Source organism: Pistacia vera, unplaced genomic scaffold (assembly GCF_008641045.1).
Source record: "Pistacia vera cultivar Batoury unplaced genomic scaffold, PisVer_v2 Contig1, whole genome shotgun sequence".
Lineage (NCBI taxonomy): Eukaryota > Viridiplantae > Streptophyta > Magnoliopsida > Sapindales > Anacardiaceae > Pistacia > Pistacia vera.
Window position 1 is genome coordinate 349,115 of NW_022195026.1, and position 15,366 is coordinate 364,480.

Below are 15,366 nucleotides of genomic sequence, written 5' to 3' on the forward strand. Positions count from 1 at the left end.
AGTGTAACACAGATAATTAACATCAGTTTTTCAGTGTTTCGGTCTTCTATTGACCATTTGTTGACGCCATAACTTTGACTTTTCTTCTAAAGCGTCCAAATTGATGTCAGATACAGCATTCACTTCTTGCTGGTATATTACAATTACATGTACTTCGGCTTTTACGTGCATTAATGAATATAAACTACCTCTTAACAATGTCAAAGAATTCTCTTTGTAACACACAGCTGATTTACACCTAGATCTCTGGTTTCCGAAAAATTCATATTCTGTGCAGAGAATTTGTTGCAGCAAAGCAATGGATACCAAGAACAATTCATGGTTGATGGTTTTTGTTCTTTTCATGTGTTTCTCTCTAAAATCGAATGTATCCTTTGGAGCTGACACCATCTTTGCAAACCAATCTCTCTCTGGTGATCGAACTATTGTCTCTGAAGGTGGGACCTTTGAACTAGGTTTCTTCAAGCCAGGTAATTCTTCAAATTACTATATAGGCATCTGGTACAAAAAAGTGTCTGAAAAAAACGTTGTTTGGGTGGCAAATAGAAACAAACCAATTTCTGATAGATATTCCTCAGTGTTAAGAATATCAGGTGGTAATTTAGTCCTTTTCAACGAGTCCAGAATACCAATTTGGTCCACAAATTTGAACTCCACCAACAGTACAGGTTCAGCTTCTATAGAAGCAGTTCTTCTTGATGAAGGAAATCTTGTTTTAAGAAATTGGTCGAGTAATTCGTCGATGCCTTTATGGCAAAGTTTTGAAAATCCAACTGATACATGGCTCCCTGGTATGAAGATTCGACGAAACAAGCGGACCAAGGAAAACCAACTTCTCACTTCATGGAAGAACAAAGAAGATCCTGCATCTGGTCTCTTCTCTCTTGGGTTAGACCCAAGCGGACTTGATCAATATGTTATATTGTGGAATTATTCCGAACAGTACTGGAGTAGTGGTTTATGGAATGGTCAAATTTTCAGCATGGTTCCTGAAATGGTATCGCGTCATTTTTTCAATTTCACCTATGTGTCAAATGAAAATGAAAGTTATTTCATGTATTTTCTTATAGATCCCATCATATCTCGATTTGTTATGGATTCAGCAGGGCAAATTAAGCAATTGTACTGGGCAGATGCCAGCAAGACTTGGTTTCAGTTTTGGTCTCAACCGAGACAACCCTGTGACGTTTACGCTTATTGTGGTCCATTTGGCAGCTGCAATGAGCAGACTCAGCGTTTTTGTGCTTGTTTGCCAGGTTTTAAACCAAAATTAGACCATGATTGGAACTTGATGGGGGATCATTCTGGGGGTTGTGTGAGGAAAACCCAACTGCAGTGTCAAAATAATAGTCTTGCCAATGGGAAGAGTGACAAGTTTTTAAAAATTTTTAACATGGTATTACCTAAAAAACCACAGTCTGTTCGGGTAGGGAGTATCGCGGAATGTGAATCAACATGCTTGAATAACTGCTCTTGCACTGCTTATGCTTATGAAAACAACGCATGTTCAGTTTGGGTGGGAGATCTCTTGAATCTTCAACGACTTGCACAAGATGACACAGATGGCAAAACAATTTATATCAAGCTTGCAGCCTCTGATATTCCAAATCCAAGAAATAACAAGGGAACGGTGATTGGTGGTGCTGTTGGGGGGTCAGCTGTTCTCATACTTCTTGTAGGCCTCTTTGTGGTTGTGTACTTGAGGAGAAGGAGAACGATCAAATCAGCCAAAGCAGTGGAAGGTTCATTGGTGGCATTTGCATACAGGGACTTGCAAATTGCGACCAAGAATTTTTCTGAGAAATTGGGCGGTGGAGGTTTTGGTTCTGTTTTCAAAGGGATGTTGCCCAATTCAAATGCCATAGCTGTGAAGAGGCTTGAAAGCATTAGTCAAGGTGAGAAGCAATTTCGAACAGAAGTCAGCACAATTGGGAATATCCAACATGTCAATCTTGTTCGGCTTCTTGGATTCTGCTCTGAAGGTGCTAAAAAGTTATTGGTTTATGATTTCATGCCGAATGGTTCTTTAAATTCCCATCTGTTCCCTGAAAAGGATTTAAAGGTTCTTGATTGGAAAACAAGATACAGTATTGCACTGGGGACGGCCAGAGGGTTGGCTTATCTTCATGATAAGTGCAGAGATTGCATCATACACTGTGACATAAAGCCAGAGAACATTTTATTAGATGCTGAATTTTGTCCAAAAGTGGCAGATTTTGGCTTGGCAAAGCTTATCGGGAGGGAGTTCAGCCGAGTCCTAACAACCATGAGAGGGACAAGAGGTTATCTCGCACCAGAATGGATTTCAGGAGTGGCCATTACAGCCAAAGCAGATGTTTACAGCTATGGTATGATGCTTTTTGAAATTGCATCTGGAAGGAGAAACTATGAGCAATTTGAAGACGGAAAAGTGAAATACTTCCCAACTTGGGCTGCAAACCAAATTGCCATAGGCGATGATCTCCTTACACTATTAGATCCAAGGCTGGAGGGCACTGCTGATGTAGAAGAGCTCTCCAGAATTTGTAAAGTGGCTTGTTGGTGCATCCAAGATGATGAAACTCATAGGCCATCAATGAGTCAAGTGGTTCAGATCCTTGAGGGGCTTTTGGAAGTGACGCAGTCTCCAGTTCCAAGATCTCTCCAAGTATTTGCTGACAGCCAGGAGCACGTAATCTTCTTTACTGACTCGTCCTCAAACCAGAGTTCACAGTCACAGAGTAACAACACTTGAGACTGTTTCATCTCAAGCTAAGAGCAGCACATCCTCAAAAACTTCCTAAACAGGAGAATCAAGTCGATATGTTTTCAGTTTTTTCGTATTTGGTTGAAGAATAAATGTTTTGGCTTCTTGATGTCAGTTTCAGGTCGGTGTAATAAGTGGCTTAGTTGGTTTTTTTCTTTTTTTTCCTGGTTACTTTGTATGTATATATGTATGTATGTATGTATCCACGGAAGACATGTTTGGAATAGTAATGTATTTTGCTACTGCTGTTTTTGTAGTTATAAGCCTTGTTTAATTTTCTCTTGTATGCCCTTTTGTACTTTGTTGAAGCCGATGATATTTTGCTGGAAATATGTGCACATGTTGCTGTTTGAATTTGCAGGTTTTTGGCGTAAGGTTTGAATTTGCAGGTTTTTGGCGTAAGGTTTGAATGCTGCTGGGCAGATTGCAGTTGGTGAAGCTGTTTCATTTTTGAATTGTTAATGTGATGGCTTTAGGTGATAGCAGCTGCTTGTTAAGGCTTTATTTTAATGGTTTGTACCAGCATTGGTTTTAGATAAATGGTTAAGAATGTATTTTGTAAAATACCCTTGTAATATTGGTGAAACAGTAGATGATATTTTGAATAAAACACCTCTCTTTTATGAATGAAAAGTAGAGCAAAATTTCAGTTCAAATTTTTTTTCCCCCTCTACAACTCTCTCTCTCTCGTCTGTTTTGGCCTTCATTTCTGAATATACTCCAGCTCTAAAAACCAACAGTACTGGTGATCCATGGAAGCAACATCGCCTCATCATCAAATTACGTGTTAAAGCTGGGATTTTGAATTTGAATGAACTCCATTTCCTCTTCGTTTTTTATTAAATGAAAACCTAAATATTAAGATATGATTTTAGACCTACCTGAATTTCATTTTTAACATTAGAATCGGGTTGAATTGTGATGTAAACGAGAAATTTATCTCACAATTCCTTGGGAAATTATTAAAGACTAATAGAAGGTCACAACTTTATGTCTCTGCTTTTTCTTTAATAAAATCATACTAAGTAACTCATATCTACAACATTAACTGGTCAGATGTGGCCTAATTGGACTAAATTACAAGACACAGCCAACTTAGTGTTTACGGGAAATGAAGATTGAGTACCTCAAGCAAAAAAGCGACGCATTTTCCTCTAGTGTTCTGAGTTGTTCCTTGAGAATTTAAGAACCGTTGAAAGGTGAAGATTCGACCAGTATTCTGAATCAGCCAGCACAGACCCTGCTCCTTTAAATTAATTGATTAATTAAGAGGAGTGTTAGCATATAATAGTCAGTCACTTGTATCGGTAGTAGGTAGACAGAAGTAGAAAATCCGCAATCTATAATTGTAGAGCCAACTGGCATTGATGCAAAAAGAAAAATGATATTTTGATATTCGAATTTTTAAAAGATTTGCCTTGACTCTTTCTGCCATTAAGGCGCGGTACTTTTTATCTGCATTATAATTTTTATAGATCCCCAACTTTAAGCTGAGTAGAAGATGAATCTTGATTACCCACTAGCTCAATATTTTTTTTTTTTTTTTTTTTTTGAAGTTCTGGGAATATCTTATTTTAAAGCCAGAACCTTCGATTAGCTACCTGATGTCATTAATTTAACGCACTTTTGTGCCTATAGGTATGTGATTGGTACAATTTCTTTTGCCCTCTCAATATTGGCTCCATATTCCCAATCCGACCTCTAAATGTGTTGAGAGAAACTCAACTAAATTGGTCATGAGGACAGAGGATATGTGCAATTTGATACGTCAGGGGAAAAGAATTGAGACTATTCTAATTTTGACTCTATGCAACACCATCCTATAAAAGGGGAAAAAGATAAACTGATGGAATATGGAATGCATGCTGGAATCACGGCTAATTGAAGATATTTAGCATCATTGATCAAGGCTGATTTCAAGTAATTGATTGATGCTAAATTCATGTAGTTGATTTCCTTTTAATTGTATTTCCTTTGTTAGCTCTTTAGTTTTTGTACAAACTCATCACTTGTAAAGAGTACAACACAATTCAATATACAAAATACAATTGAAGTATTTCTTCTCTCTTTTTTATTTGGCATACTTCAGCAATTATATTACCTCTCTTGCCTCTACTTCTGCCTAGATTATATAATCCTTCAGCTCTTCATCGTAGGCCACATCATCGACACGTAATTTTGGCTTCAGGTGGTTCACTAATTACTCAAAAATATATAATATATTTTACTTCATAGGAAAACTATGTCATGTAACCTCCTACCCAGAAAAATCTGGCTCAGTTGAAAGAGTGCTATGTTACATGAGTTTTGATATCACATAATAAAAATATTTAAAATGATAACTGATATATAATAATCACTTATTTTATACCAATCGAAGAAATCAAAGTTCATGGATTTTCATTTATCATTTACTGGGACTTACTAGAAATTTAATAAAAAATCTCCAACATTACACACATAAAGAGATCCACTTTTGAAATCATATTTATTATATATAGTGTGTAGGAATTTATAAAATCACAAAGTAAATGAATATAATACAGATAAACTATAAATTCCAAAATTAAGACTCAAACCTCAACACATTCACCTCTAATTTCATATTCATTCTCTCAGTCTCTCTAATTCACCTTTAACTTCAATTTATTCTCTCAGTCTCTTAATTGAGAAGGTCAAAGCTATCTTTCGTATCTGATGCATGGACTGTAATCCATATCAACCGATCCCACCCCTTACATGATTCTCTCTCTGCAATATATATTAGCCTTCCAATCATTGTCCACCGCTAAAAAAAAAAAAAGAGTCCAAGCAAAAATTTCACGATGGGTTGGGTTTCTTGCAAATTTTTTATGCAAAACATTATTAATAAGGTGCTACATTGGCGATTTCGATTTTAATAATTTGTAAGAATTTTATATTTTTTATCGTTACATAATCTGCATTTTTGAACACTTAATTTCCTTTCTTCATTTGTTGAACAGTTATTTTCCTTTCTTTTTTCTATCGTTAATATGCAAATCAATTGACAAACTATGATTGAAGTTTTGAAATTAAAAGTCAATAAAATTAATAAAGTTATAATCGATGCCATGCCATTAGACAAAATCGATTCAATTATGTCTCTTAAGTTTAGGTTGTCATCAATAATATCCTATTTCAAATATTAGTCAACAACAACCTTAATCCATTATATTTATTTTTTTATTATCACAAGGTTGTTCAAGATCTAAACTAGTTTGTACCCACTTACTAATCTTTTATAACTTAAAATTATGATTAGTAAGATCTCAATATTAATCTCGAATTCTAACTCAAACTCGTGAAACTTTAACAAACTAAGTTATCACAATAAATATTAGTTTTGAACAAATTTGGTATCCACAAAGTCTGCATTAACCACCCTCTGGTACACGGCGATGTATTTGTGGTGGGAGTCACTAACGTTAAATTGAGCAAAGTGATTTTTTAATATCTTTGACTCAGAGCTGACTTTCAACTTCATTCCGAAGACTCCAAGTAATACTTTGATTTGATTTTTCAACTTCACGAGACCTAATTCACCAAGAATTGACCGCAGTGAGAAAAGGAAGACTTTTGTTACATTAAATTTCTTGTCTATTTTATTTAACATCGCAAGCACGGTAAAGAAATTTGTTAATAAATAGTGGAAGAAAACACCATAGTATAGATCTCCGGTTTTACTGAAATATCTATCTTTTCTACTTAAAATTTGTTGCAGCCATGCATACCATGAACAATTCATGGTTTGCGCTTTCTCTCTTTTCATGTGCTTCTCTCTCAAAACTTATGTCGCTTTTGGCGCTGATACCATCTCTGCAACCAAACTCTCGTCGGTGATGAACTATTGTCTCTGCCGGTGGGACTTTGTATTAGGCTTCTTCAAGCCAGGTAAAGCCTTCAAACTACTATTTATGCATGTGGTATGGTAAAGTGTCTGCACAAAATGTAGTTTGGGTGGCAAATAAGACATCCAATTTCTGATAAATGTCTTCAGTTTTAAGAATCTCAGATGGTAATTTAGTCCTTTTCAACGAGGCCCAGTGCCAATTTGGTTCACGAATCTGACCTCTACCTCCACAAGTTCTCTAGAAGCAGTTCTTCTAGAGGAAGGAAATCTTGTATTGAGAGAGTTGTCTGGTAATTCATCAACATCATTATGGGAAGTTTTAAGAATCTCAGTGACATGATTGTTTAGAAATATGTGACTTGTTCTGTCTAATTTCACATGTTTGCAAACATTATATTACTATATAGTTTTTTTTTTTCTTGAATTTCTATCTTTGACTGCACAGAATTTGTTGCAGCCATGGATATCAAGTACAGACCAGGTTGACGATTTCTTTTCTTTTCATGTACTTCTCTCTCAAATCCCATGTCTCTTTGTTATCCACTCTATCTCTGCAAACCACTCTCTCTCTGGTGATCAAACTATGTCTCTGAAGGTGGGGTCTTTGAATTAGGTTTCTTCAAGCCAGGTAATTCTTCAACACTATATTGGTATGTGGTACCATAAATATCTGAACAAACCATAGTTTGGGTTGCAAATAGAGATAACACCATTTCTGATAGATATTCCTGGTTTTAAGATTCTCTGATGGTAATTTAGTTCTTTTGAACGAGTCCAAATTACAATTTGGTCCACAAACTTGACTCCACCACCAATACTTCCACCGAGGCAGTTCTTCTGGATGAGGGAATCTTGTTTTGAGAGATTGGTCTTCTAAATCGTCCATGCCGTTATGGCAAAGTTTTGATCATCCAACCCATACATGGCTTCCTGGTTGAAGTTTGGCTAACAAGCGCACCAAAGTGACCAGCTTCTCACTGCATGGAAAAATAAAGAAGATCCTGCACCTGGTCTCTTCTCTCTGAACTAATCCTGCTGGTTTGGATCAGTATCTTATAGTGAGAATCATGTCTGAAGTACTGGACTAGTGGAATATGGAATGGAATAAATTTCGCCATGATTCCTGAAATGATATCACATCATATGTTCGATTTCAACTATTTTTCGAATCACGAAAGCTATTTCACTTATTCCGTGACAGGCACCATGATATCTCGATTAATATTGATAGTTCTGGCAGATGATGCAACTTTATTGGTTGGGTCTACAAGGCTTGGTTTCAGTTTTGGGCTCAACCTAGACAACCTTGCGAGGTCTACGCTTATTGCGGTGCATTTGGCAGCTGCAATAGCAAGTCAGCCGTTCGTTTCTTGTTTGCAAGGTTTTCAGCCAAAATCAGAGCATGATTGGAACTTGCGGATTATTCTGGTGGTTGTCAGAGGAATCACAACTGCAGTGCGAAATATCATGCTTGTCAATGGAAGAGTGCAGATTTATGGCAACGACTATCAAGGATTTGCCTAAACATCTGCAATTTTGCCCCAGTAGCCAACATTAAGCAATGTGAAACGAGCTGCTTAAATAACTCGCTTGTACTGCTTACGCTTATAAAACAACCAGTGTTCAATTTGGATTGGTAGTCTCTTGAATCTGCAACAACTTGCAGTAGGTGATACAGACGGAAAAACTATTTACATCAAGATTGCAGCATATGAGTTTTCAAGTCCCAGGAATGACGATAGAAAATTCATTGATGGTGGTTGTGGCTCAGCGGCTTTCGTACTTCTCCTAGGCCTTGTTGTGGTTGCATACTTGAGATGAAAAGAGAACTTTTAAAACAACGAAAGCAATGGAGCTCGTTGTGGCGTTTTCATACAAAGAATTGCAGAAGGCGACAAAGAACTTTTCGGAGAGATTGGGTGAGATTTTTGGCTCTGTTTTCAAAGGGGTGCTGCCTGATTCAAGTGTCATAGCTGTGAAGCTTGAAGCATCACCAAGGGGAGAAGCAATTCCGGACGAAGTCACCACAATAGGAAATATCAATCACGTCAATCTAGTTCGGCTTCTCGATTCTGCTCTGAAGGTACAAGAGGTTGTTAGTCTATGAATACTGCCAAATGGTTCTTTAAATTCCGTTCTCTTCCATGAAAAGGCTCAAAAATCTTGATTGGAAAACAAGATTCAAACGCGCTGGGGTCAGCCAGAGGCTTAGCTTATCTCCATGAAAATGCAGAGACCGCATCATACACTGTGACATAAAGCCTGAAAACTTTTTATTAGATGCTGAATTTGGTCCAAAGTGCAGATTTTGGCCTGGCAAAACTTATTGGGCGGGAGTTTAGCAGAGTCCTAACAACCATAAGAGGGACAAGAGGTTATCTTGCGCCAGAATGGATTTCAGGAGTTGCCATTACAGATAAAGCTGATGTTTATAGCTACGGGATGACGCTTTTTGAACTTGTATCAGGAAGAGAAACTCTGAGCAATTTGATAGTGAAAATTCGAAATTCTTCCCAACTTGGTGCTAGCGCAATAACTGAGGGTGTTAATGTCCTCAACTTGTTAGATACTAGGCTGGAGGCAATGCTGATATAAAGCCTCTAAAATATGTAGAGTGGCTTGTTGGTGCATCCAAGATGATGAAACTCAAGGCCATCAATGGGTGAAGTAGTTCAAAAGCTTGAGGGGGTTTTGGACGTGACGCAGTCTCCAATTCCAAGATCTATCCAACATATTCTCACTACCAGGACCACATATTTTCTTCACGGCCTCATCCTCATCCTCAAACCAGAGTCCGCATTCACAGAATATAATCCTTCAGCTGCTTCATCGTAGCCGAGCCACATCATCGACACGTAATTTTGGTCGGTGGGTCAGCTAATTACTCAAAAATAATAATATTGTATTTCAGATAATGTAACCTCCTACCCTATGTTTTATAAGCATTCACTGCAGTGTATGCCCAAAAAATCTGGCTCATGTGGAAAGAGTTTTATGTTAACATAGAGTTTGATGTCACATAATAAAATATTTAAAATGTAATTGATATAATAATCACTTTTTTATATACCAACTCGAAGAAATCAAAGGCATTCATGGATTTTCATTTATCATATTGGATTCTGACAATTAATGATATAAAAAATTCAATTACTTTAAAGTTGATATTTTCTTTGAAGTGGTCAACTTAAATGTGCATTTCGGATTCTATAGGATAACTAGATAAGCATCAACAAAACTGAACATATAATAGTGTTCGCATTCCTCTTCCATATGATTGATATTTGTCACATCATTAACTGCGTATTAAAATTTATCACATAATATTAGGTCAATGTATTTCGTAAAATCGGAGAAAGTGTTTATAGTAAGTAATATTATTATAATGACAATTTTATGATATGAAGTAAGTTTTACTTACCATTAATGAGTTGAATGGGTTAGTATGACAAAATATAGTTATCACTTGTAATGTAGATAAAAGTATAAGATCTAACATGAAGAATGTATCCAATTTTATGGAATTATAATTTATAAAATTCTGTTGGTATATTCAGGACTTAAGCTTCTTTAGCTGATTCGCTTATGTCTTTTAATTCTTGTATGTGCTCAATGTGATCTAATTTGCAATTGACATATAAATAGATGAAAATATACCATACTTGACAAACTTTTAATGGAGATAAGCACGACATAATGAACCGAGACAACAGCCACAATGAAGGTGTTAATGGAGATAATCTCGGCAAACTACACATTTGTAATAGTATTTTCTATTATTTCATTTCCTTTTATTACAACTTATTTAATTGTTAAATTATACACATATTTTGATGTAATTTCTTGAAGATTTCATTAAGTTTATATTACTGGTAATTAAACTCAACAAATAAGTTATAAACAGGAGGGGAGGTGGAAGGATTGATGCGTTTCAGAGATGTCGTGCAGGAAAACTAAGACGTAGCTGGTTTTATGCATGTGCTTCTGTCGGTGTTAATTTCTCCTCCTCCTCCTTCCATAACCTATATCATATTCTTACTTAATGACCACTTTATCATAAAATACTGGGTCAATGTATTTGGTAAACTTTGTAGATTTTGCATAGATTAAGTTACCGTTTTTATAAACAAAGATTACGATGGAAATAAGTTTTACTTAATTACCATTAACTTGAGTAGCTTTAATTTGAATGCTTTGTTGACTATAATATAGTGGTTGCACTAGTAAGTGTAACACAGATAATTAACATCGTTTTTCAGTGTTTCGGTCTTCTATTGACCATTTGTTGACGCCATAACTTTGACTTTTCTTCTAAAGCGTCCAAATTGATGTCAGATACAGCATTCACTTCTTGCTGGTATATTACATTACATGTACTTCGGCTTTACGTGCATTAATGAATAAACTACCTCTTAACAAGTCAAAGAATTCTCTTTGTAACACACAGCTGATTTACACCTAGATCTCTGGTTTCCGAAAAATTCATTTCTGTGCAAGAATTTGTTGCAGCAAAGCAATGGATACCAAGAACAATTCATGGTTGATGGTTTTTGTTCTTTTCATGTGTTTCTCTCTAAAATCGAATGTATCCTTGGGAGCTGACACCATCTTTGCAAACCAATCTCTCTCTGGTGATCGAACTATTGTCTCTGAGGTGGACCTTTGAACTAGGTTTCTTCAAGCCAGGTAATTCTTCAAATTACTATATAGGCATCTGGACAAAAAAGTGCTGAAAAAAACGTTGTTTGGGTGGCAAATAGAAACAACCATTTCTGATAGATTTCCTCAGTGTTAGAATATCAGTGGTATTTAGTCCTTTTCAACGAGTCCAGAATACCATTTGGTCCACAAATTTGAACTCCACCAACAGTACAGTTCAGCTTCTATAGAAGCAGTTTTCTTGATGAAGGAAATCTTGTTTTAAGAAATTGGTCGAGTAATTCGTCGAGCCTTTATGGCAAAGTTTTGAAAATCCACTGATACATGGCTCCCTGGTATGAAGATTCGACAAACAAGCGGACCAAGGAAAACCAACTTCTCACTTCATGGAAGACCAAAGAAGATCCTGCATCTGGTCTCTTCTCTCTTGGGTTAGACCCAAGCGGACTTGATCAATATGTTATTGTGGATTATTCCGAACAGTACTGGAGTAGTGGTTTATGGAATGGTCAAATTTTCAGCATGGTTCCTGAAATGGTATCGCGTCATTTTTTCAATTTCACCTATGTGTCAAATGAATGAAAGTTATTTCATGTATTTTCTTATAGATCCCTCTCATATCTCGATTTGTTATGGATTCAGCAGGCAAATTAAGCAATTGTACTGGGCAATGCCAGCAAGACTTGGTTTCATTTTTGGTCTCAACCGAGACAACCCGTGACGTTTACGCTTATTGTGGTCCATTTGGCAGCTGCAATGAGCAGACTCAGCGTTTTTGTGCTTGTTTGCCAGGTTTTAAACCAAATTAGACCATGATTGAAACTTGATGGGGGATCATTCTGGGGGTTGTGTGAGGAAAACCCACCTGCTGTCAAAATAATAGTCTTGCCAATGGGAAGAGTGACAAGTTTTTAAAATTTTTAACATGGTATTACCTAAAAAACCACAGTCTTTTCGGGTAGGGAGTATCGCGGAATGTGAATCAACATGCTTGAATAACTGCTCTTGCACTGCTTATGCTTATGAAACAACGCATGTTCAGTTTGGGTGGGAGATCTCTTGAATCTCAACGACTTGCACAAGATGACACAGATGGCAAAACAATTTATATCAGCTTGCAGCCTCTGATATTCCAATCCAAGAAATAACAAGGGACGGTGTTGGTGGTGCTGTTGGGGGGTCAGCTGTTCTCATACTTCTGTAGGCCTCTTTGTGGTTGTGTACTTGAGGAGAAGGAGAACGATCAAATCAGCCAAAGCAGTGGAAGGTTCATTGGTGGCATTGCATACAGGGACTTGCAAATTCGACCAAGAATTTTTCTGAGAAATGGGCGTGGAGGTTTTGGTTCTGTTTTAAAGGGATGTTGCCCAATTCAAATGCCATAGCTGTGAAGAGGCTTGAAAGCATTAGTCAAGGTGAGAAGCAATTTCGAACAGAAGTCAGCACAATTGGGAATATCCAACATGTCAATCTTGTTCGGCTTCTTGGATTCTGCTCTGAAGGTGCTAAAAAGTTATTGGTTTTATGATTCATGCCGATGGTTCTTTAAATTCCCATCTGTTCCCTGAAAAGGATTTAAAGGTTCTTGATTGGAAAACAAGATACAGTATTGCACTGGGGACGCCAGAGGGTGGCTTATCTTCATGATAAGTGCAGAGATTGCTCATACACTGTGACATAAAGCCAAGAACATTTTATTAAATGCTGAATTTTGTCCAAAAGTGGCAGATTTTGGCTTGGCAAAGCTTATCGGGAGGAGTTCAGCAGTCCTAACAACCATGAAGGGACAGAGGTTATCTCGCACCAGAATGGATTTCAGGAGTGGCCATTACAGCCAAAGCGATGTTTACAGCTATGGTATGATGCTTTTTGAAATTGCATCTGGAAACACTGTGACATAAAGCCAGAGAACATTTTATTAGATGCTGAATTTTGTCCAAAAGTGGCAGATTTTGGCTTGGCAAAGCTTATCGGGAGGGAGTTCAGCCGAGTCCTAACAACCATGAGAGGGACAAGAGGTTATCTTGCACCAGAATGGATTTCAGGAGTGGCCATTACAGCCAAAGCAGATGTTTACAGCTATGGTATGATGCTTTTTGAAATTGCATCTGGAAGGAGAAACTATGAGCAATTTGAAGACGGAAAAGTGAAATACTTCCCAACTTGGGCTGCAAACCAAATTGCCATAGGTGATGATCTCCTTACACTATTAGATCCAAAGCTGGAGGGCACTGCTGATGTAGAAGAGCTCTCCAGAATTTGTAAAGTGGCTTGTTGGTGCATCCAAGATGATGAAACTCATAGGCCATCAATGAGTCAAGTGGTTCAGATCCTTGAGGGGCTTTTGGAAGTGACGCAGTCTCCAGTTCCAAGATCTCTCCAAGTATTTGCTGACAGCCAGGAGCACGTAATCTTCTTTACTGACTCGTCCTCAAACCAGAGTTCACAGTCACAGATAAACAACACTTGAGACTGTTTCATCTCAAGCTAAGAGCAGCACATCCTCAAAAACTTCCTAAACAGGAGAATCAAGTCGATATGTTTTCAGTTTTTTCATATTTGGTTGAAGAATAAATGTTTTGGCTTCTTGATGTCAGTTTCAGGTCGGTGTAATAAGTGGCTTAGTTGGTTTTTTTCTTTTTTTTCCTGGTTACTTTGTATGTATATATGTATGTATGTATGTATCCACGGAAGACATGTTTCGAATAGTAATGTATTTTGCTACTGCTGTTTTTGTAGTTATAAGCCTTGTTTAATTTTCTCTTGTATGCCCTTTTGTACTTTGTTGAAGCCGATGATATTTTGCTGGAAATATGTGCACATGTTGCTGTTTGAATTTGCAGGTTTTTGGCGTAAGGTTTGAATTTGCAGGTTTTTGGCGTAAGGTTTGAATGCTGCTGGGCAGATTGCAGTTGGTGAAGCTGTTTCATTTTTGAATTGTTAATGTGATGGCTTTAGGTGATAGCAGCTGCTTGTTAAGGCTTTATTTTAATGGTTTGTACCAGCATTGGTTTTAGATAAATGGTTAAGAATGTATTTTGTAAAATACCCTTGTAATATTGGTGAAACAGTAGATGATATTTTGAATAAAACACCTCTCTTTTATGAATGAAAAGTAGAGCAAAATTTCAGTTCAAATTTTTTTTCCCCCTCTACAACTCTCTCTCTCTCTCTCTCTCGTCTGTTTTGGCCTTCATTTCTGAATATACTCCAGCTCTAAAAACCAACAGTACTGGTGATCCATGGAAGCAACATCGCCTCATCATCAAATTACGTGTTAAAGCTGGGATTTTGAATTTGAATGAACTCCATTTCCTCTTCGTTTTTTATTAAATGAAAACCTAAATATTAAGATATGATTTTAGACCTACCTGAATTTCATTTTTAACATTAGAATCGGGTTGAATTGTGATGTAAACGAGAAATTTATCTCACAATTCCTTGGGAAATTATTAAAGACTAATAGAAGGTCACAACTTTATGTCTCTGCTTTTTCTTTAATAAAATCATACTAAGTAACTCATATCTACAACATTAACTGGTCAGATGTGGCCTAATTGGACTAAATTACAAGACACAGCCAACTTAGTGTTTACGGGAAATGAAGATTGAGTACCTCAAGCAAAAAAGCGACGCATTTTCCTCTAGTGTTCTGAGTTGTTCCTTGAGAATTTAAGAACCGTTGAAAGGTGAAGATTCGACCAGTATTCTGAATCAGCCAGCATAGACCCTGCTCCTTTAAATTAATTGATTAATTAAGAGGAGTGTTAGCATAAAATAGGCAGTCACTTGTACTGGTAGTAGGTAGACAGAAGTAGAAAATCCGCAATCTATAATTGTAGAGCCAACTGGCATTGATGCAAAAAGAAAAATGATATTTTGATATTCGAATTTTTAAAAGATTTGCCTTGACTCTTTCTGCCATTAAGGCGCGGTACTTTTTATCTGCATTATAATTTTTATAGATCCCCAACTTTAAGCTGAGTAGAAGATGAATCTTGATTACCCACTAGCTCAATATTTTTTTTTTTTTTTTAAGTTCTGGGAATATCTTATTTTAAAGCCAGAACCTTCGATTAGCTACCTGATG

The 15,366-nt window shown here is 36.9% G+C and overlaps 1 protein-coding gene across 1 annotated transcript; it reads left to right on the forward strand.

Annotated features, from left to right (window-relative positions):
* The first annotated feature begins 187 nt into the window (after positions 1 to 187).
* Positions 188 to 14,021, forward strand: LOC116142508 (G-type lectin S-receptor-like serine/threonine-protein kinase At2g19130). The gene is made up of 2 exons (XM_031428229.1): positions 188 to 2,161; positions 13,174 to 14,021. Exons 1-2 carry the CDS (start codon positions 299 to 301, stop codon positions 13,744 to 13,746), a joined length of 2,436 nt encoding a protein of 811 aa, XP_031284089.1. The 5' UTR covers positions 188 to 298; the 3' UTR covers positions 13,747 to 14,021.
* The last annotated feature ends 1,345 nt before the right edge of the window (positions 14,022 to 15,366 follow it).